Source organism: Equus przewalskii, chromosome 14 (assembly GCF_037783145.1).
Source record: "Equus przewalskii isolate Varuska chromosome 14, EquPr2, whole genome shotgun sequence".
NCBI classification, from domain to species: Eukaryota; Metazoa; Chordata; class Mammalia; order Perissodactyla; family Equidae; genus Equus; species Equus przewalskii.
The window spans coordinates 11,164,940-11,187,468 of NC_091844.1; the positions used below are offsets into that span (position 1 = coordinate 11,164,940).

Sequence of the window (22,529 nt, forward strand, 5' to 3'; positions counted from 1 at the left end):
TCAAGAATAACAGTCATGGAGCAGAGCAGCTTTTCTAACCCCATTTTGCCAGGAGTCCTGGACACAAACAAAAATACTCTCTGGAAAAATTGCCTTTTCCTATTACCCAATACTCACTCCTTTTTCCTTATTCATTGCAAAGTCCCTCTCTTGTCCCATAAGCGAAATACGGTAGTGAGCACACTGAACACTGGCCGGTTCTGACCAGTCAGCAGGGCCCGGCCAGCGTGCTGTGCTGAGAGCGGTGAGGTGGGAAGGGGTCACGATAGACTGGTTAGCGATGGCTGTAGTGGGTGGGGGCGGCCGGGCAGTGAAAGGTGTTGCTCTGCCCAACCCCAATCTCCTGGAACCGTGAGAGGCTTCTCGGCTGTGGGTTCTCTTGGTTGCGTGTATGAAACCGTGCTAAACTTAAACCTGTGCCCCAGCTGTCTGCAGCTTGCCGCCTGCTGCTCCTCAGGTATAAAGCCTGGTGCTCTGGCTTGAAGCGGGAGCTCAGAGCTCTGACCATGGCTGCCAGCATGGGCGCTCATCCTACCACTGGAGCGCCTTGAATTTCCAAATCTGAAGAGCCTGATACCACCGGCCATCTAAAATAAGTCCACTGTCACTTCACCGATGAGTCCAGATCCTGGGCAGCTGCATCGATGCTGAAGTTATTTCCCTTTTTTAGTCTGATGCTAGGTCCTCAGTGAAAATTTCTACTCTAATATGATTTTACTTATCTATATTTAGTATTTCAGTTTAATTAAATTTTTCAAGGATAAAACAGGAAGAAAGAACCAAAATAAAAGATGAGGTGTGCTCTGAACCAAGAGATCAAAAGCCTTTTTCCTTCCTAAGACGAAGTCTCCAGCCCACTAAATAGAGCCCTCGCCCTGGGCGCCTGGGGCATTCATCACCTAAGGGGTAGCTCCCCACGGGATTAGGATGGTGCCCCTTAAAGATACCGTCCCTGGAAAGCACCAGCGGTTAAGTTCCTTCCCAAGGTGGTAATAACCCAGCCCCCATCCAGAACAATCCATCCCTACATGAAAGCTTCGGAGAATTGAAAAGTTCCATGTCCGATCTACAAATAGTCCTCTCACTGAGCCCAGTCTGACAACACGGAAGTGTGTGAAAGCCATGCTCAGAAAGGGCCCCACCATATAACCCTGCTTATCACTTCCAGTAGAAGAACAGGGGTTCCCGATTTCCTCTGGATAGGTCCCAGAGGCCTGGCCCTAGGATCAACCTTGAAAATGGATCTTCCTCCCATCAGGACACAGCTTAACAGCATAGCATTCACTTCCTAGGTCCAAATTCTGGTTCCCATCCATCATTATGCATGCAAGTAAACTGGATAGTGTCATGATTATTCTAAAAGTGGTCTTTCCAACAGAGGCTGCCATATCCTGTTGGATTCTCTTCCTTTCTAGAACCATTGTCTACAATAAAAGCTCACTTGGAATCCCAAAAGGAAACTAACATTAATTGAATGCCAGTTTTGTACTAAACATTTCCATGTGTGTTATATGCTTTAGTTCTCCAACAACCATATGACGTAAATGTTATTATTCCATTCTTATAACTCAGGGAACATATCTCAGAAAGGTTAGGTAACTTGCCTATGGTCACACGAGTAGTTAGTGGCAAAACTAGGGTTTGAATCCAGGTTTGATTCCAAAGTTGATTCACTCTCCAGCAAACATTGTTTCCAAACCAAAAAAGAATCACATAAGAACAAAAGATGTGATAGCTTGCATTACTGTTCAGCAAATATTTACTTCCCTCCCTATCTCAGTGTGAGTGGAGTAGACCTCCCCATCCCATGGATGTTGGACTTGGTCATATGATTTGCTTTGACCAACAGAATATTAGTGACTGTGTCATGAGCAGGGGCCTTAGCATGGTTGCATGGCTTGGCTTGGCTCTTGTGCACATGCTACTCACCACAATAAGAATACACCCTGGATAGCACTACTTCAAGCAGGGCAAGTGAGTCCTAGATTAGTCAAACTGCAGTTGATCTGCAGACCTGTGATCAAAAATAACAGCTAAAATTTTTCCAAATTTGATTAAAACTATAAACCAACAGGTCCAGGAAGCTCAACGAACCCCAGGTGCAATATTTATGTCATTAGAATTGGAGGGGACACTTGGTGGCGTGTTTTGCTCTTGAAAAGAAATGGTGAGAGCCTTCAGAAAGCAAAAGGAGAAACAGAAAGGAGGAGCCAGGGAGGATGTACGTCAGTCTTTCCTCAACCTCTAGACGTCAGTAGCATCTATTAAAATCACACCTAATGAAGAGTGTGAGAGGAGCGTGGTTGGAGGGAATAAACAGAGGAGCTGAATTTTCATCCAGGCTAATGTAGAAAAAGCAGACTCAGCACAGGCAGAGGATCCCAGAGGGCAATGGAAATGGAAGGGTGTGCCTCCTCCTCTACAGGTTCAAGGAAATCCAGGAGGAAGGTCTTTAGACAGCACCTGACTGCAGAATCGGGGTTAGCAGCAATTTTCTCTTGATTCCTGAGGTGGGCAGGCACCACCATCTGCACAAGTGCTCAGAGGGGCTAACACAATAGGTGCCATGAAGCTTAGTCCTCATCCTGTCCTCTCTCGAAATATTCTTGATAGCCAAAGAAGATTGACCATGAGCTCTTGGGAGGCAATGTAAGAAAAACTTCAAACGTAATGCGCTATTTAATGTACCACCCTAAGCAGCACACACTGTCCACGTCAAAACACTGGAAAAACTTTCCATCGCCTGAAAAGAGCAGTCCTGGAAAAACAAACAGAAAAAAATTCCATCTGGGGGGAAATTCTTCTAAGGAATTAATGTACACATAAGAATCCAAAGCAGGCACAGAATAAACAAATGATTGTACACGATGTATCTCTTGTCCTTGAAATGAAGCAAAAAACAAGACGAATTCTCTCAGCCTACAACCATGTTTTGCTTTCTTAGAGGAGGAGTGTGATGTAAGGAATCACCCCAAAATACAAGGCCTAAAGCTGGTAATAATTCACACACGATGAATTTATCTGCAGGTACTATTACAACTGATTTATCAAACTCATTATAAGAAAGGCAGATTGCTACCAATATGTTACCAACAAGAAACAAACGTCAAAATTAAATGAAACTAGAATTTCTGGCAATGCATTTATCTAATTTATCCAGTCTCTACTAATTTAAGTTGGAGCAGTCCAAAGGACTGTCGAAACTTTAGAGAATGATTATAGCCTTTTAAATCTCCAAGTGATAATGGGTACAAGTGCATTATTATTGTTCCAAATTTTAAAGGCTTTAATACACTGACAAGAAAAGCTGCAGTAAGCAAACTGCTGATACAGCTCAATCTTTTGTTTTCCTTTCAAACTGAACCCCTGGACCCACCCAAATCTATACTAATAAACAGCATTGGGGGAGGAGTGAAGAAAAGGAAAAAAGAGAAAGGAAGGAAGGAAAATATATTTGGGGAAAAAAATAAAAAGCTTAAAATGTCAATGGATATTACGAGAAAAGGAGAGTGTGTTGAGCAAGAGAGCACAGAAACTAAGCAGACATGTGCTTTCCCCTTAGAAGAATCAGTCCAGCAATGCACAAAATGAAGGTTTATATGGACAATATCAAACCCATTTTTCACGTCTACAATAAACATACAGGGAAGACAGAAGAACAAATTAATGTCAAAAGGTCATCACTGGAAAGGAAGACCAGAACGAGAAAGGACAATGAAGACAGCACACGGCCCAGGACAAGCCCATCACAAGTGGGAGTGTAATATATTACAAAGGAAGCCACATACACCAGCGGAGAATGAAAGGTTAGCAAGTAAATGGTGTGAATAATGTTGTTAGCTACTGGAGGCAAAATCCATTTATATCCTTACATCACACCATACCTCAAAATAAATCTAGATGGACCAAAAATATTTTTGTTTTTGTTGTAAGCTCGGGCCATAAAGAACTAAATGGAAAAGAGATGGAATCACTAAAGAGTGATATAGGATTGAACTTACTGTGCAAACATAAGGTTGCATATAAAACATAGCCAAAATGAAAAGGAAAACAATAAGATAAATTATCCATAAGTAATGGCACCAAATAGTTAAGGTCATTAATACACAAAGAGTTCATACAACGTGATAAGAAACCCAGCAGATAAACAAGCAAAAGACCAACAGGTAATTCACAAAAGAAGTTAAACACAAAATGTTCGATTTCACTGCTTTTCACTAATTGATATTAATTTCTTCATCAAAGAAATTCAGATGGAAAAGAGATATATTTTTATGCTAATTCAGGTTCAGTGAAATGGGTATTCCCTATACACTGTTGATGTGAGTTATGCTGTCTTAAAGCATTTTACGGAAAGCAATTCAACATGAGAGATTACCCCAAGATGTTCAAACTTGTTGATCCAGTATTTTCACTATTAGAAATATATCCGCCAAAAATATAGAATGTAGGAGGAAAACACCACAAGAAAAAGATAAGTGCTATATCATCTCTAATAGCAAAAAAATTACCCAAATATCCAAAAGGAAATGATTAACAAAATTATAGTTTACCACTTTAATGATGTATTATGTATTTTTAACATCACTTAGAAAAGTTTCATAGGAACATGGAAAAATACTTGCTACAATATTAAGTAGAAAATGCAATATTCAAATTGGCACACAATATAATATTTATGCTTTACTTCTTTAAAAACAGTATACAATGAGAAGATTGGAAAGAAATACACCAATTTATTCAACAGTGAAAAGGTTAGTGTGGCAACAATGTTTCTTTCCCTTTCTTCTCTGTATTTTCCATATTGTCTACGCTGTCTGCAGAGTACAAGGCAGCCAACCGGTCACAGCAGCCTGGCCCAGACCTCAAGATCTGCCTCTGAGCCATCGAGTAACCTCAGAAAATAATTCTAAGGTTCTTTCTCTCCCAAAACATTGAGATAATAGTATCACTCACCTCACATGGTTGTTGTGGAGATTAAATGAGATAACGTGTGTAATGTACCTAGAAACATACACACACACACACACACACACCAGCTTTAACGAGCTTGGGAAAAAATCCTCTGAAATGTCAAAAGTTAAACATTTAGAGGGTTAGCATACTTCATCAGTCTCATTCAATAATTAGAAGTGGCATCCTGGTTTCTAGAAAATAACTGATGTAATGGTGAGAGAAAAGGCAGACAATGCTAAAAGTTATGTTTTAATATGTGCAAATTATATTCTCTCTAGAAACACCGGAATTTTATACCAACCTATCAAACGTTATTTTGGAATTTGAGAAATTGATAATAGATAGGCTAAGTATTCAAATGATACTTTTTGTATAAATACAGTGAGTGGCAACATAATGTATGAGACGTAAACGTATGACAAGAAAAAGTGAAAGATCCCGTCCACCTTACACAGTGGATGAAGACCTCGGGGCTCGCACTGGGTCTTAGAGCTCACTTGAACACACCTTTGAACACTTAAGACTTAGCCTTTACTTCCAGGGTAAATACAAATAGATAAGTCAATGTCTTTTCCCTTTTTCCTAGAAATTATGGGTGGGGGGGGGAATGAGAATGAAAAAGAAAACACAAATACTTTCTTCTGCTAAATTAGGAGACAAAAACAGCATCCAGATAAGGGCTGTCAAGAGCAGCAGAGATGCAGCAGAAGCTGTGCAGGAGAAAGCACAGAGAACGCACTGCTGGAGTGCTCCAGAGAGCTGGGGCAGGTATTAGGAAGTGGGGGAACCACCTAAGTCAAAGGTGAACCTGGTTGGATGCCGGAACAATGACAAGGGCTACTAGCAAAAGTCTGTCTGCTTGGTTCAGAGAGGCCAAAGAGAGAGGGCTCCACAAAGCATCGCTCGGAGCTGATTTGCAGGAATCACTCTCTGCAGCAGCAGAGGAGGGAGCCTCTGAGTTCCCTAGCGCACCACCCCCACGGACCACCTGCAGATATCTACCTTGTCTCCTTTCAGTGGTGAACGATAAAAAGGAAGCTAGCCCGCAGCATCCGAACAAGGCGTTACAAGGAACAAATTAGGGGAAAAACAGCAAAACTATCAAGAGATAAATAATACTCACTAGAAAGTTATCAAGGAATACATAAAAATTACGATCCAATATTTCACCATGAATTAAAAAATATGTATGAAGCCATCATCCCCATGAAAGAAGAAAAGAAAGCAGAAATTCAAAAACTCAGGAGTGAGATAAGAAGACAGCAGGAAGAGATGAAATATGAAAAACTCAGGAAAGCAGAACAAAAATCACGGAAGTTAAAATTGATGGAAACAGTGAAGAAAACATACTATGGAAGTCACTGTAAGAAACCAGAGAAAGTGAGCACAAACAGAAATAAAGGATTTTTTAAAATATTAGAAAATGGTAGATATAAGAGAGAGTCAAAGGTGATATATCACACTTTACATTTAAAATGAGTTGCTAAAGAAAACCAGCCTGGTGCAAAGGTAAAGAGAATAAACTGACTCAGAATCCTTACTCAGTGAGTTGCTACTTACTCGCTATGTGACTTAGGACAAGTCTCTTTACCACTTTCTGTCGTGGTTTCCCCATCACTACAATGAGGATCATAACAGTACCTACTCATAAGGTTGTTATGAAGACCAAGGGACTTAAAATGTGGTAAGAGGCTGGAACAGTGCCTGGCACATACCAGGCAACGTCTAAGTGTTTGTTAAATTTAAAAATAATAATAAGTAAACAATGGACACAGCGACAGAAGCTGGAATGGTGCGTGCAGGGGCTGGGAGTGGGGAGAAGGGGGACTTTTTGGTTAGTGGTTATAAGACGTTCAGCTTTGCAGGATGTGAAGCGTTCTGGAGATTGGTGCACAACAGCGTGAATGTACTGAACACCACTGAACTGCACACTCAAGAATAGTTAAGATGGTAAAGTTTACGTTACGTATACTTTACTACAATTTTTGAAACTATTACTTATCTTGACTACAGAGGTTTTTTGCATTGGTGTAGTGCATGGGGTAATGGTAAGTAGGCCAATTATCTGAAATCCAAAACATTAACAATAGCAGGATATTTCTTTAAATTTCCCGGTGAGTTCTCTGAGCAAGGCTCCTCCCGCCCCTCCCTGCATAGCCTCTCTTTTCTATCCTACAGGAGGCAAAAACATCTCCTGAGGAAGCATCCTCCCTCCCAAACTAGAGACAGGCCTGAGAAAATGAACACTGATAAATGCTGGAAACAGAGGGCGGGGATATGGGGGAGAGGGGCTGACCAGGAAAAGGTTGCAGAACTGCCTCTGGGGCCCTGGGTAGGTTGGAAACCACACATTTTGAATAATAATAGTCTGTCAAAGATTTCTGGGCAGTTTTTGAGTGGGAGACGTAGGCTCTGAAATGTTGGCATTTCTGGGACATTGTGATGGATAGAGGAGATGAGATGGCATATTTAGGATCTGGCGCTCTCTCCCCAAATTCAGATCACGTGATCACTGAAATGGCATTAGAATGGCAGACTATGCTCCCAGCATTTCATTCTAAGAAAAATGTTTTTATCTGTAATTTAATTTGTATGCTTCGCAGGGTTGGGAAGACGGTAGCTGCTGAAAATGTAAGCTATGCGGGCAGATATGTTTTCCTTTATAACTAAGTTGCCAAGGAATACATAGGCCAAAATTAAACCCATTTACGGTAATTGGCACGCCTTGGAGCGCTGGTGACATCTCACATTCTTTACTCTGATTGATTCACTGGCCCCTAGGCTTAATCTTGTAAATTACTTTCAGTAGGCATGGCATACATCCTCAATTATTTTTTTTTTCTTAAATTAGCATCAACCTTGTCGTCAATTGACATTTTCTCCAACTCTCTGGAGATGTCCACTTCACCATCAGAACAAAAATGTAAGTTACCTGGAGCAGTGTCCCCAGTGAACTGGACAGGAACCCCTCCCCTGCTCTGCTCTGGGGCACTCAGAATCTGAATCCACAAAGGGTGTGACAGGGACAGGCTTTGTGACTCGACCCCTGCCTCTGTCTCCACCTGACCACCCAGCCTGGTGACACAACTGCCTTCTATTCCGTCCCAGTGCCCTTCTCCTGGGAGCCTTTGCAACACCGTTATGTAAACCTTTCAAGCAGATGCATACGGCAGCTTCTCCTCAACCCCAAAGAGGAGTTCTTGCCTCGTACTGAAGCTGGAAATCTTTCCACCGATTACTAAGGAGGAGCAAGAGGGTGGAGGGGGTCGCGGGGCTCTCTCAGACTTCTAACTACCCTGTGCCACATCACCTCACCACGGAACAGAGCATCCTTCCCTCCTTTCTTGGCGGTGTTTACTCAGTGCCTTTGGCACTTTGCAATTTCATCAGCCCCAAGGAAACTCCCATCTCTTGGCTTTCTGAGTAACTTTCTAGTCCTGTTTTCCCAAATCACAACCCTACTTCTCACTGATTTTGTGATCTCGTTCCCTATGCCTGTTGAACTCTCTGATCACATCCTTTGAATGAAAGGGGGCATTCATTCAGCCTCCCTGGAGGTTCCGGTGCTGCCTTGGCCCTCATAGGAGGCAGGTCAATCCCACTCAGGCACCGACAAGCACTGCTGTCACAGGCAAGAAGTTCCACAGAACCCCGAGAAGTGCAGGCAACCTCGCCTCAGCCTGCAGCTGACCCGGGCAGCAGAGCAGCTCTGCCTGCCAAGAACTAAGTCCTGCTCTGACGCGCCCGGGGCCACGTCTCCAGAAGGTCCCCAAGTTAGTAAACACATATCATTTAGGCCACTTCCTGGGTAAGAAATGTATGCCTGGTCGCTAGGCTGACAAGTGCACCATTAACATCCATGAACTCTGCCCCTTCTATCACATAAATAATACAAAATATACGGTTAGTCCCTCCCTAGTGCTTTACCTCCTAAGGAGACAGCTCATCTGAATTTATTAAGATATAAACTACACAGTTTCTTTTAGATTCCAGATACCTGGAGGGAGTTGTCCTTTCAGTTTCCTTGAGTTCCAAGTACTGACACTGCCACCATCCTTGATGGGGAAGGCGGGAAATTCCACACACCCTGTTCTCTCTGCAAATGCGTGGAATCTGAAACATGAAGAGATGAGCAACATGAGACTAGCAAGTGGTATCTGCACACGTCCACTCATTCTCCCAAGACTGAATTTGCTTTCCTGTGGGGCTGAGCATCTGACACGTGTTCACTGCTTTTCCCTGCACCTTGTCAGTTCCCACAAACAAAAGACAGGGAGGCAGACAACAGCAAAGAGTTGTGGACGCGTTGGGATTTTTACTGATGACTCTTCTCTTCATTAGGGGGTAATTAGCTCATGGTATTTATTGACCCAGGAAAAATGATACCCTGTGCTTATAATTATCCTTTTTGTTCCCAGGGTTCAATCACGTCAACACAGTTTTGACAAGTCAAGAGGCTAATGAGGGCCCAGTAGCGCCTACAGCCCTGCGGGTTCAGTGTTGAACGCTGGTGACAACAGGCACCATTGGCTCATCGGCCAATCGCTGACGGGCTTCAACCTCACCTGAGCAAACGCACGCTTCCCCAGGACCTAAGCATGGCACTGATGAAAACAGTTCCTGTGTGGGCGAATGTTTAGGGCCTGGCTCCTCAGAGTGTGGCCGCAGCAGCAGCATCTGCGAGCTGGCGAGGGATGCGCACTCCCGGGACCCCTCGGGTGACGGGTCAGAACACACATTTTAACAAGATCCCAGGGGAGCCTTGAAGCTCAGGAAGCCCTGGCGTCACACATGGGGGCATGGGCTCAGTCACACTCTCGAGGCCCAGTATCTGGAATTCAAAAAGTCAGTAATCGCCGGAAGTTTCTCTCAGCTTGGCAGAAGAGAGCTCTAAGTAAAGCTCCTCCAGCCTCTCAAGCGTTCCAGCTCCGCCTGTTGCCATGCACGCAACACAGAGAATCCTGAACCATGGGCTGGGACGGACAGATGGACGGGCAGATGGCGGGAGAGGGGTGGGGCCTCCTCTGGGCCATGGAAAGCCTCCGTCCCGTCTATTTCTAAAGGGTTTCGGGCAAGACTAGGACGAGGACTTGATGGCACCGAACAAACCCCTCACGAGGCTGACGGACTCCTAACGGGGCCGTGCCTGCCTCCTGCAGGGGCTTCCTCCGGAGCAGAAGTGGCCAGCTTCCTTCGTCCTGTGACCTCCTTGCAGGGCTGGGGGAGGGGGATGTTAATGGCTGAGGTTTGCCCTGGCAGCCCCCACACCCTGAGCGCCAAGGCCTTTGGTGCCCAGGACTTTCTACTCTCTGATGTGTTCTCCAGCTTAGAAAAGACAAGGCAGACATTCCCTCTGGCTAATACAGCCTCGACTGAGCAGAAAGCAAATCACCATTAAGAAGGGCTCTCGGAGAGCCACAGAGTACAGCACTGCAAGCTGGGATGCTCAGGACGCGCCCTTCACAGTTAGATAATAACTGCGCTTCAGCTGGGCTCAACAACTGAGCGTGCGCAGAAACCAGATGGGAGCCCAGCAGGGCGGAGAAGGCAGGAGCACCGCTGGGCCTGGGTTGGGCTCCCTGGCAAGGACCAGAGCAGGGACAGGAGCGCACATTTTCACCTCATCCTCTCCCGCAAAACTTGCTTTCCACGGTGCCTGGCCTAAACGTCAGGAGCGGAACTGCAGCTTCTCCCATGTTAATCACCGCCTGGCCTCTGCCCACCCAGAGAAAGTGCCCCTCCTGAGCTGAGCAGGGGACAAGCAAGAGAGGCCGCCCTGCCAGTTGCCTTTTTCTCTCTTCACCAGTGAAAGTGGGGCACTGAGCCCCTTCTCTATTTTGCGGGGCTCAGGAACCCAGAATCAAAGCCACACAGCTGATGTTAAAAGATTCCAAAGAGCTTTAAGAACTTCCAGAGCGGTGGTCTTCAGAATTACCAGGGGTCCTGTTAGAATGCATATTCCTGCCCACGCTAGACCCTGAAAATCAGAATCTCTGAGGCCGTGGCCACGATGTCTGCACGTTAATCAAGCTCCCTCAGTAGTTCTTATGCAAAGTGAAAGGCTGAAACGCAGATTTCCAGGATCCCCTGTATTATGTGGAATCAGCCCGCAAGGTGAAGCCCAGGCCTCTGAACTATTAACAGGCCCCCCCAGGCAAATATGATGAGCAACTAAATTTGAGAACAAATGCTCAAGAGTGGGCATGGTACCCATTTCAGACAGCTAACTTAGGAAAGGACTCAGTCATTCTACCGGTAACCACACAAGTAGTTGGTCTCTCTCCACAAGGGACCTAAACTCATACACACACAGATGGGGGGATGGGGAATGTCTTAAAATGTAGATTTTATTATGATTCAGATATGGTGAGGCCATTAGATCAGGAGACAATTGCCATTGAAAAGAGAGTTTGCTACTCACAGTTTCTTCTATGGACTGAATTGCATCCCCCCCCACCTCCCCCCATCCCCCCCACCCCCCGCAAATCCGTATGTTGAAGTCTTAACCCCCAGTGTGACTGTATTTGGAGACAGGGCCTATAAGGAGGTAATTAGGGTTAAATGAGATCATAGGGTGGGGCCGTGATCCAATAGGATTAGTATCCCTTTAGGAAGAGACACCAGAGAACGTACATGCCCTCTCTCTCTCTCTCTCTCTCTCTCTCTCCTCCCCCCACAACCCCCAACATGGAAGGACACGGCAAGAGGGCAGCTGCCTACAAGACAGAAACAGAGCTCTCACCAGAAACTAAACCAGCCAGCACCTTGATCTTGCACTTCCCAGCCTTCAATACTGTGAGAAATAAACTTATGTTGTTTTTTAAAATTTTTCTGTTTATTTTTTTGTGAGGAAGACTGGCCCTGAGCTAACGTCTGTGCCAATCTTCCTCTACTTTATGTGGGATGCCACCATAACATGGCTTGATGAGCAGTGCTAGGTCTGCACCCAGGATCCGAACCTGCAAACCCTGGGCCGCTGACATGGAGCGCACGAACTTAACCACTACGCCACTGGGCCGGCCCCAAACTTCTGTTGTTTAAGCCACCTAGTCTATGATATCTTGTTATGGCAGCCGGAACTGACTAATACAGTTCCTAAGAGGAGGGGGCATGCCACACCACACAGGGAAGCACCAGGCTTGGTCAGGAGGCAGAGGGGACAAGGGGAAAATGTGGGCAACAGTGTTTCTTGTGGATTCTGCAGGAAGGAATGGGTGAGGCAGAGTAGGCACGTTTAGGATTGGCTAGTTTGCATAATTTCAGCAGTGTCAGGGTGCAGAGGCTGTCCCGAATGGTTGGTACCTGGCCCTGGGGTGATTAGCGCAGGGGACAGTAGCCCAGAGTATGAGCGTCTGGACTGAGAGTGTGGCTCTGGACTGGTTCCTTTGCATAGGAAAGGTACGCTCCTGAGCGAGTCATTCACTATCTCTAGGAATTAGCCAGTCCTGGAAGGGGCCATCCCTCCATGGGCAGCAAGGCCCCAAGATCAAAGCAACAGAACTACAGAAAATAAAAAGGCAGGATTAAAACAGGGTAGAGAAGAAAAGGTGCGTGGAGACTAAACGCCACTGAGAAGAGGGGAGAACAGAGCAACAGAGGGGTCAGGAAGACCACAAAGACCCAAGACCCACTGCTGACCTCATGTAAGCAGGCAACTCCCTCGCGGTCCCTCAAGAGCATGTCTTCCGCCTACCTGCTGCAGGTCTTGGCGCTCAGGTCCTTTAAGAAAGCTACAGTGCCTTCTCCTCTGGCGTTGAAGGACACCGTGCAGACAGGATACGGGCTCTCCAAAGCGCTCTCAAGGAGAAGCTCCTTGCACTCCTCAGGAACGTCCCCCACCACAAAGTAGTAAATGGATTCAATCTGCAAAACAGAGGTGGCAACAGTTTATCTCCCAGACGCACCCTGGCCTTGTCCCAGACCCATGGGCAATACACTCCCTACAAAACCCCCTCTTCAAAAAAACAGGCAGAAGAAGAGCAGCACTGCTCTGTGTTCTGCGAGGGCGCTTGGGGCCGAAGTCAAGAAGTGAGATGGTCACGCCCGGTGTCAAGAAGGTCTATGGGCAGTGGCGACAGTCTTCAGTTTTGCATAGGAGCGAGACGGTTGGCAAATTTGGAGAAGAGCTTCCTCCGAGCCCATGAATACATTACACAGGTCAGGAGTGGCTATTTTCAAGTTTAGGAACAAAGGAGGTGTTGGCACAGCCACTGCGGGCAGGAGGCTTATTAGTTATTTCCCATGGAGTGGCCAGAATTCTACAGCAAACTCATCCATCCTCAGTTCGAGGCAGGATGCGGGAAGGAGGGCATGTTCCCAATTGGTTCATCCTCTGGTCTCATCTCCCAGGGAAACACATGCCTGGGGGGCAAAGCTGTCCTGACTTCACACAGCAGGTCAGGAGCCAGGTCCACCCACCCGGCCTTGCCTCTCACTGCCGTGCCAGGTCAGGAGAAGAATGGGAGAATGAACAACCCCCTGTGTCAGGAGCCACATACACCCCAACCTGAAGCCAGGCATCTGGGAGATGCACACCTCACCCAGGTAGGACACAATCCCACATGCTCCCTGCTTAACTTAGAGAGACGTAAAATCCATCCACAGGGCCCAGTGACACAGTCCCACCCCAACCTCAACCACACTGCTCTTGCTCTTCCCAGGACTTTCTGTGCCTTCCACGGTGTTTGTCTCCCCTGCCGCTCACGAGTTCTGTAAGCTCGGGCAAGTGACTCCACTCCAGTTTCTTCACTTGTGAAAAGGGAGATAAAGCGGTTTACCTCATGGCTGACTTTAAACAAGATGACACCCTTATGTATGTACGTAAATCTCAGAAAGTAAAAACCCAGGGAGAGTCAGGAATACATATCATCTAAACCTAACCCTAAAAACGCCCTTATGGATTGTCTCCACAGATAACCGGGAAGAAACCCCAGCAAACGATTTGTGTTTAAGGGATAGATAGATGTCTCCATTCTCTTAACCCCCATTAACTAAACGTAAATAACTAATTACCTCACCTTGACTTCAAACCCGGGACATAAACCCACCTTATGAGTTTGGTGGGTGAAGTGGACTTAAGAGAGAGGTGGACTTAAGGTCAGCTGCCCAGCTGGTTAGGACGCCTGTCTGCGGCAGCCAAGGAGGCAGGTGGGAAAAAAGCCCCCTGCCCCACCCAGGGCTCCTTCTCTCCGCCCTTCAACGCCAGCTCCTGGATTTTAAAAAGCACCTAGGGGAGGTAAAGACTCAGGAATGTAAACTTCTTCTAGTCAGTCACCCAAGAGGCAGAAAAAAGACCGAAAGAAGAAAGACACAGTGTTCTCCAGATTCCTTATGAGACAACCGATATTGTTCTGCCGGCAAACGCACTCCATCTCATTCTGCCCCTGGTGTGAGACTGCACCTCGTGTAGGATGCGTTAAACAGGCTCCACTGAGCTGCACGGTTGTTAGTTTTCCAGCTGCAGAGCCCAAGTTTAGCATGGAGACAGGTTCATCCTCTCCTAAGGATCTAAAATCACACACAGCCCAAGACAGCGGAGCAGACACAGTGGGTATTTCCCAGGATTTGTTAAATCAGCAGGGAGGTGAGTGAGGACGAACATCTCTAGGCGGTTTGTCAGCGGCTTCTGACACCCTGCATCTCTGTGGCACGTCATGCAAACTCAGCTTCTTTGCTCTGACAATAACCCAAGGGTCCGAAATCCTTGTGCAGAAATGTTTTTCCCTCGAGATTTCATCAGACTAAAAATTGCTATAGCCAGCCATGAGTCAGGATTTCCTCTCCTAAAGCGATGGAGTTATCCTCTCACTACTCATTAAGTCCCTTACTCAGCTTCCTAATTGCCTATGTTTGCAGTCAACTCAGTTATCCATGCTACCGATTTCCTGGGCTGTGCTTTCTGACAAGACCACCGATGCCACTCCATTCCCCTGCACACTGCCTCTCCACCTCTCCTTTCTGCTCAGAATGACATTTAGAAAAACACAGAGGATGATAACATATGCTACCTATCACCATCCCCCCAAAATTGGCAAAATGCCTTTTAAACAGAGATGAAATGGCCATCGGCTATTTGGGATGATAAGCTAACATAAATTATTTTATTCAACACTCCCAATAGTCCTGCAGAACATGAATTCTCATTATCACACCTAGCTTACAAATGAAGAAACTGAGGCCTGGACAGGATCATTGGCCTGGTCTCGCAGCTGTCCACCCAGGTGCCTGACCCCATGAGCTTCTGCCCTGCCTTCAACCCCACACTCTGTTGGCTCATCGTGGCAAGGCCAGTCACCTTTTAGAGATGAACCTGAATCCCAGAATTGCGAAAGCAAGATCATAGGACAAGAAGGTGGCCAGAGACAGGCACTGCTTTCACTTCATTGTCCCCCACACCATCCAAGGCTCCTGCCCCCAGATATCAACGTCACTGACCAAAAGTTGGGTCCAAGAGGTCATCTGGCTCAAGGCAATTATCTTAATGGGAATCCTCACCCCTTAACCAGTACCTCTGAGCTCCTTGAGGACAAGGGCCAGTCTTGAGGATCAGCAGCAGCAGCCAGGACCAGGAACAGTTTCCTCACTGACCAGCATTTCCCTAAATGCTGATTTGCACTGAATTTGATAAAACAATGCATGGAAAATATTTGAGTTCCATGCAGCTATTTTTCCATGAGTCAAAAACTCTTGCCATTTTATACTGCAGAAAATAGGATGGAGCATTTCTGTTTTCACTTGAAATGACTTATTCTGTCTCGGTCCTTTGTTCTGCAGCTTCCTATGGTCATCTGTATTCTGCCTGGCCATCCCTGCCCCAGGTTTGGGGGAAAAGAAGAACCAGACCGGGAGAGGCTGCTTTGGCTGCCACTGCCCTCTGCTCCCGCTCGTCAGAAGCCCTCAAGGCCTCCAGGTATAAAAATCTCCATTCTGCAATGAGGCAAAAGTGAAAGTCAGCCAGGGCAGCATCAAGAGCTAGACCAACATTCTGTCTTGTTGTTTGTACAACTTTGACCATTGCAACAGTTTTGACCAACACCAGACCTTGAGTCTAACTTCCAGATCCGGATGGGAGAGAGGCTGAGAGATCACAAAGAGAAATCCAGCTGCCCTCTGGGCAGGCGGACTTCTGCTGAAAGCAGAAGCAAAGCCCCTGGGTCAGCCTTCTCAGGCAGCTGAGAATCGGGGCTCTGGATAGGCAGCCTTTTCTTTCCTCAAGTCCCCTCCCCTCCTGGATCAGAAGGCCTTCCAGGGCCTCTTGGCACAGCACCCCTCCTCATAAAGGCCAGGGAAGCCACCAGCTTCCAAAAGATGTGTCCTAGGACCAGAGGACACTGCAGAGCAGAAACCCTGTGCTAGACAACATGCCTGGGCTCTGAAGACAACACCAGTCCTTCTATACTGCCAATATTTCCTCAGTACCTGACAGGCTGCCCCTCCCAGGAACCAGGCTCTTTTTCACAGAATACACGAGTAATTCATCTATCAATACAGCTCTTCACATGACATTATTAGAGCCACGATTTAGACAGATCCCACGTTCTGCCCAGGCTCCTTGGGACCTGAAGGCTCACTCTTGGTCAGCCCTCTCTGTTCAATTTTCCTGGTCCACCTGTGGTTACAAAGCCCGGTCCTGGAGGAGGCCAGTGGCCTCTGGGCATCCTCCTTCACCGTAACCAAGCACATCAGTCAGCACTTCCTCTCATGTGGACCTGTACAAAACCCAACTTCTGTGTTAATCTTTGGACACAAGATAATGCTCACTTTCTTGGTTCCTTTCAGAACTCAGTCAGGGGAGATGCTAACCCAAAGCAGGTTATCATTAGTAAGAAAAGTCTGGAGTTTAGATTTACTGTTCAAAAAGTTTCTTAAGCCTTAAGTCTTTTCTATTCATAGCAGACTCCAGCTACTTGGATCAATTTAAAACTCACTAGGGTAGACGCGAGGGGCAGAGAGCAGAGGAGCAGGCCCTACGGGAACCCATTCCCCTCCCACCCCCACACACACATGCTTTCTTTCTACTCCTCATAAAACATAGGACACGGTGTTTCCATACATGAGGCAGTTGCATTTACTAGCATTTTCCCTGGGACCACACTCAGACACAAGCTGTAGGTGGAGGGACGCCCGGGTCTGCATGGTTTGCATTTCCCATGCTCCACAGTCTCAAGAGTTTTCAAGTGGCATTTGATGCTCAGTGCCTGGAAGCTGCTTTCGTCTCCCTCTTCTGTAGGATTTCCCTGGAGCCCGCTAAGCTGGTCCATACATCCTGGGCTAGGGATGAGCCCCAGAGAAAGGGGAAGCACAAACCAGCGGGAAGTAAAAGAGAAAATGAAGGTCCCCGGGAAATCCTGCAGTCACATCGGGTCACCAGACTCAGCTATGACGGCGGTGGCCAGTGGACAGACAAAGAGAGAGAACACCCATGTGCGTGCGCACACACATCCAAGAGCCTGTGAAATGTTCCTTCTTGAACGCTTATGATGGTGTCCAGACACTTGAAATTTTACAGATGTTAAAATGAACTTGAAAGGCCAAAGAACAAAGTAGCTTGTATTTTATTCTTCTTTAACGGGAAACATTTGTTCCTCTGGCTTCATGAGGATAAACAAGGTGTTTCCAATTTCAAACCATCACCCTCAGTATCAATAAACACACAGTCTGGTGACCACTGGGGACTGTCCTTTCAAGGTGCCGGCACATGGCCTCCTTGCCCAAGAGAAGACTTCTTAAGGCAGCAGGAAAAAAAAAAAAAAAAAAAAAAAAAAAGCTTGAAATCTACAGAATCCCCGGGCATCCAGAAACAATTAAGTATTAATTAGTACTAATTAATTAATTAATATTAATTATCTGTATCCCAAAGGAAAGCTGACCTACCCCCACCCGGGGAGTTGAAGCTGGCCAAAGGACCCTGCCTGCCCAGAGTACTTCCTCTCTAACTAGCCACCAGCCTTAACATTCCCACCGTCAGAGCCACTCCAAAACCACACACCCTTTGTGGCTAAAAGAATGTAAAATACCACCATTTAATCATTTCTTCCAGGTAAAGCTTTATTCCTAAAAGTTCCCTATGAAAATGTGTATGTGAATACATTAACATTTGAAAACAAATGATTCATCAGCTTGGACATACTTCACCTTGGAAAGCACAGGATAGACCCATTTGTGGAGAAGAGGAAGTAGGAGAGATTCAGAACACGGACGCTGGGGAAACCCTATTTCCTCATCCGCAGCGTTCCATGAGGAGATTTTCAACCTCTCCTCTTCAGCAGAGACGGACTGATTGATCCAATTGTCAGGAGAGCGAGAGTGGAATTAAAATGTTGGAGACGCACAGCGAGGCCTAGCTCCCTGTCCTCTTGATGCTCAGTGGCTGTGAGCAGCAGGTGGCTCTCCCGACACTGGCTAGATGAGGTCTGCCCTGCACCCAATCACCCCGGAGGGGGAGCCCAGCCAGGCCCAAGGGCAGGTATTAAGGATTCTCATTTGGTTGGTCCTGCTCTGCCATCACCAAAGCTGCTATTTTGCTCCCCATCTGGGGCCTGTCACCTATTTCTCCACTGATTCCAAATTCAGAGGTGAATCGGATTAAGCCTTACGGGGCTCTTCAAAGCTAATGATGGGCTCTCTGTGGGATGCCACTGGAAGGGACCAAGGTCAGCTGAAAGGCAGTATGAGGATACTGAGTGTGAAAAAACAAGTTCGAAGCCACCTTCGTGACCTGGGGCCAGCCATGCATGCTCACTTACGGTGGTGTCTTTCCCAGCTTCCAGCAGAGCGTCCAGGCGGCTAGACTGGCTCACAGCCAGCTCGAAAGTCAGTTTCTCAACCCAACTGATGGCAGCAGCGATGGACTGTTCTGTCACAGGAGTAGCATTTTCCTGCCATTTCACAGGCTCTTGAGAAACCCTGAAAGGAATCACATGGGGCTGTCACTAGCCAGTGGTCAACACAGTCAGCAGCCTGCAGTCTCACAGCTACAGGCAACAAGCCACTTAGCGGCACCAGAGCTGAAAGAAAGCAAAAGCACCTCCCAGTCCTCCGAAAGTTACCAACAAAACAGGCAAGCTGTTTAAAACAGGTTTCCAGAGCACCGCTGCCTTCCACAAGCTGCACTGACCAGGAAAAACAATGTTTACAGGAGACTAAAAGATCTCAAAAACGTAAACATTAACAAATACACTAAAATTATTGAGGGAAGGGGGCCGGCCTGGTGGCACAGTGATTGCAGACCTAGGTACTGCTTATCAAGCCATGCTGTGGCAGCATCCCACATATCAAACAGAGGAAGATGGGCACGGATCTTAGCTCAGGGCCAGTCTTCCTCAGCAAAAAGAGGATTGGTGGCGGATGTTAGCTCAGGGTTAATCTTCCTCACACACACACACAAAACTATTGAGGGAAGTTATTTTCATGAACAGGCAGGTTTATGTGCAACTATATTCTATCAGTAGTAAATTTATAAGGGTTCATTAAGATATGCAAATCAGCAACCATTTTATTACTGTAAAATTTTACTTCTGATTCTTTTATGACATTGTTTTCATGTTCTGAAAGATTCCCATCAGTTGCCTTTTTTGGATCAAAGATAGTATTGTTTTGAGTTCCGCAGAACATACGTTTTTAAATCCTGGGGTAATTTGATTAAATCATTTAGTTTGGGCTTGGAAATGTGATGGAACCTCCCCCTGAAAAAGAATGGCATTTGAATTTATTTATCTCTGTGCTTTTAATTGAATGAATTATATGAATCATATATGAATTCATAATTGTAAGAATTATATGAATCATAGACTAAATGAATCAGCCTGATTTGTCCCTCATAGCCCACCTCCAGAAGCAGAGGCCAGCTCACACTTGTGTCACTTCTGAGTGGCCCCTCCTGGTAGAGAATCCGGCTGAGTGGCATAGATGCTATACCATACATTTGCAACCAAGCTAAAGTGTTGCAGACTTAAGTACTTCCTTCCTTCAATGATACGCCTGTGACAGAAACAGGAACCTGGGACAGAACACAACTAGGTAACATCCCCAAAGATCTGGAAATATTTTACTTAAAAAAGAAAAACTCAATTAGGTAGATGCCCCCCTCATCCAGATGTTTCCTGTCAAGGAGGTCCAGCCACTATTCCACATGAGAAGTTTGCACTAAAGTCCAAATTCTCATGAATCCAAGAATCCGTAAATAATTGACTGTGAAAACTCTGAAATATGGGAAACTCTATAAAGCCAGCCACCTGTCGCTCTGATTAAAGGTGGTCAACTTACAGAGGAGGTCAACTTGAGTTGCAAACTCAGTCTGAAAAATAGTGAAATCTGGGACAAGTCTGAACTCATTATCCAAGCCAAAAGCTAAAATATGTAAAGGGATTTTATGCCTTAAATATATATTCAATACAATTCACACTCTTATATTCTGACCTTGCCATGCATTGACAAAGAAGTCTGTTTTTAAATCTCTTCTAATTTTAAAACTAAGATGCCACATGCAAAACAGATAAAAGTTTTCTAAGATTTACTCCTTGTGGGTTTTCTTCTGGAATTACATATCCTAGGAAATTACAAGATAATACCGCCTCCCTCCCCGCAGAGATAACCATGTTAGCTATGCTACTTAACTCCAAATATATGAAAATTACTTACAAATTTCCTTCCTATGGAAACTCACCATATGATATTGAACTTGGCTATGTGAGCCACCTGCTCCTGGAGGACCATTATTAGAGCATCTTGGCACAGATTAAGCTCCTCCTCCAGCATGCCACCAAAATCCAGCACTATGGTGATGCATTGTTCCAAGATGACACCAAAAATCTGCCGGCTTTTGCTAGTGAGCCAGTCCATCCGCAGCTTGTAGGTCTCCACGGCCTCTGCTAAGTCCTCCACAAACTGACAGATGAGCTCTGATTTGGCTGTCAACTTAAAATAAAATTGAAAAAACAAAACAAAATTAAAACACCCCAAAATAAGTCAACTGAACCACAGTGTAGCCGGAAACAACAGGGTCCACTGAGTCATGGCTCCCGTCCTCAAGAACTGTGCATTAATTACACTAATGTGCATTAGTAACAATTTGGTAGATGACCCTCCAAATTCCCGGCTTTCAACTGAAAAACGCTTGGACGATTCCCGACAGAAGAAAACGTGATGAGGTGTTCTATTCAAAATAGAGCACTCTTTTAACCAAATGTGTTTCTAGATTGTGTTTTATCTTTGTAGTTACAGAATTATCTTTATCAGAAAATGCCCAAGGGCAGAGGTAGAAGAAAAGAGAGATCAGCAAAAAAATAAAACGCACTAAAAAGTTTTCCTAAGTACAACATGCCAAAAATATTTCTGAAAATGCTTCTAAACATGCCAGCGCATCTGCCTGGCTCCCTTGGAGAGCTGCCGCCCCCGTGACTCCTCCTGATCACGACCTTTGTCCCATGTCCTCTGTCTCTCAGGCCAAGCTCCCCTGTGCCTGGATCACCTGAGCACCCATCGCTGTCACCAACACCTCTAGGGGCTGCCCCTGAAAGGTGACAGAGACTTGTGGGCAATTTCTTGTACACACACATAAACCATTGTTCACATAGATCAGGCACAATCATGCAAGGCCTTTCAGGGTGGAGGGAGATAGGAGACACAGAAAAGGAATAAGAAAAAAATGTTCCCTGTTCTGTGAAGAATCAAATTTTAAAAGATCTGGTACTTTAAAAAAAAAAACTTCAACAAACCTCAGAGCACCCCCAAATACCTAAATTGTTAAGAAAAATGTGTCTTCTGAAGACATCACGTAATTCCACATTTTCATGCCTCAGCTTGTGTTGTCCCTTCTGCCTTAAACTCCTCTCCTCCCCATCCCTTTGTGTCTCTCAAGCCTATTCCTCAAGCTCCAGCATCATTTCCTGCTGCTTTCCACGGCTCCTTCGGGCAGAATTCCTAACTCCCCCAGCAGCGTCCCCAGCACTTACTACAAGTCTCCACCACAACACGGAAACCAGGGTGCGAACATGTGACACGGGCTGTGGAGGTGGAGTTAGGTGGCGAAGACAGACATTTTCAACAGTTCTGTATGGATTTTACTGTGGTTCAGATGAAAAAACATATTTAGCCCACCAAACTCAAAAATCCATGGATATTATTGCTTAGGACCAGGCTAAGCATAAAAAGTAATGTAAATTTTTAGATATTAATAATTAACAGTCCCAGTGGTGCATGGATGCACCCTGACATGAACAGATGTCCATAAAGCCGCGCGATGGGATGTGCACCTCCGTGAGCTCCTCGTGGAGCGCCAGGGTGTCCACGGGGCCTGACGTGCTGGGGCGGAGGCGGGGGGCGGGGGGGGGGGGGGTGCGGGGGAGGGGAGCGCAAGGGAATGAAAGACTCCAGTAGGAGGCGCTGCTCGCTCTCTGTCCGCCACTACCTGCGAGAGCGGCCCTCTAGTCCCAGTGCACCCGTCAGATAACATCAGCTGGCTCTTGCTTTTCAGCTAACCTCTGTCCTACTGATTTTTTCCTTTATTTTCAAGGGAAAATAAAGTGTTGATATGCAAAGGTTTTCACCTCTGGTCAAGAGCTTTCTGCACTCAT

At 46.0% G+C, this 22,529-nt stretch overlaps 1 protein-coding gene across 30 annotated transcripts in view; it reads right to left on the bottom strand.

The window, feature by feature from the left end:
* VWA3B (von Willebrand factor A domain containing 3B) overlaps nucleotides 1-22,529 on the bottom strand; it is a 201,082-nt gene that overhangs the window by 142,960 nt on the left and 35,593 nt on the right. For all 30 annotated transcript variants that reach the window (XM_070572067.1, XM_070572064.1, XM_070572066.1 and 27 more), the window contains 4 exons: nucleotides 20,621-20,871; nucleotides 18,702-18,861; nucleotides 12,650-12,819; nucleotides 8,954-9,069 (listed from right to left, as the gene is read on the bottom strand). In XM_070572067.1, the coding sequence (XP_070428168.1) occupies nucleotides 8,954-9,069; nucleotides 12,650-12,819; nucleotides 18,702-18,861; nucleotides 20,621-20,871 (697 nt within the window). The remainder of the gene's footprint in view (nucleotides 1-8,953; nucleotides 9,070-12,649; nucleotides 12,820-18,701; nucleotides 18,862-20,620; nucleotides 20,872-22,529) is intronic.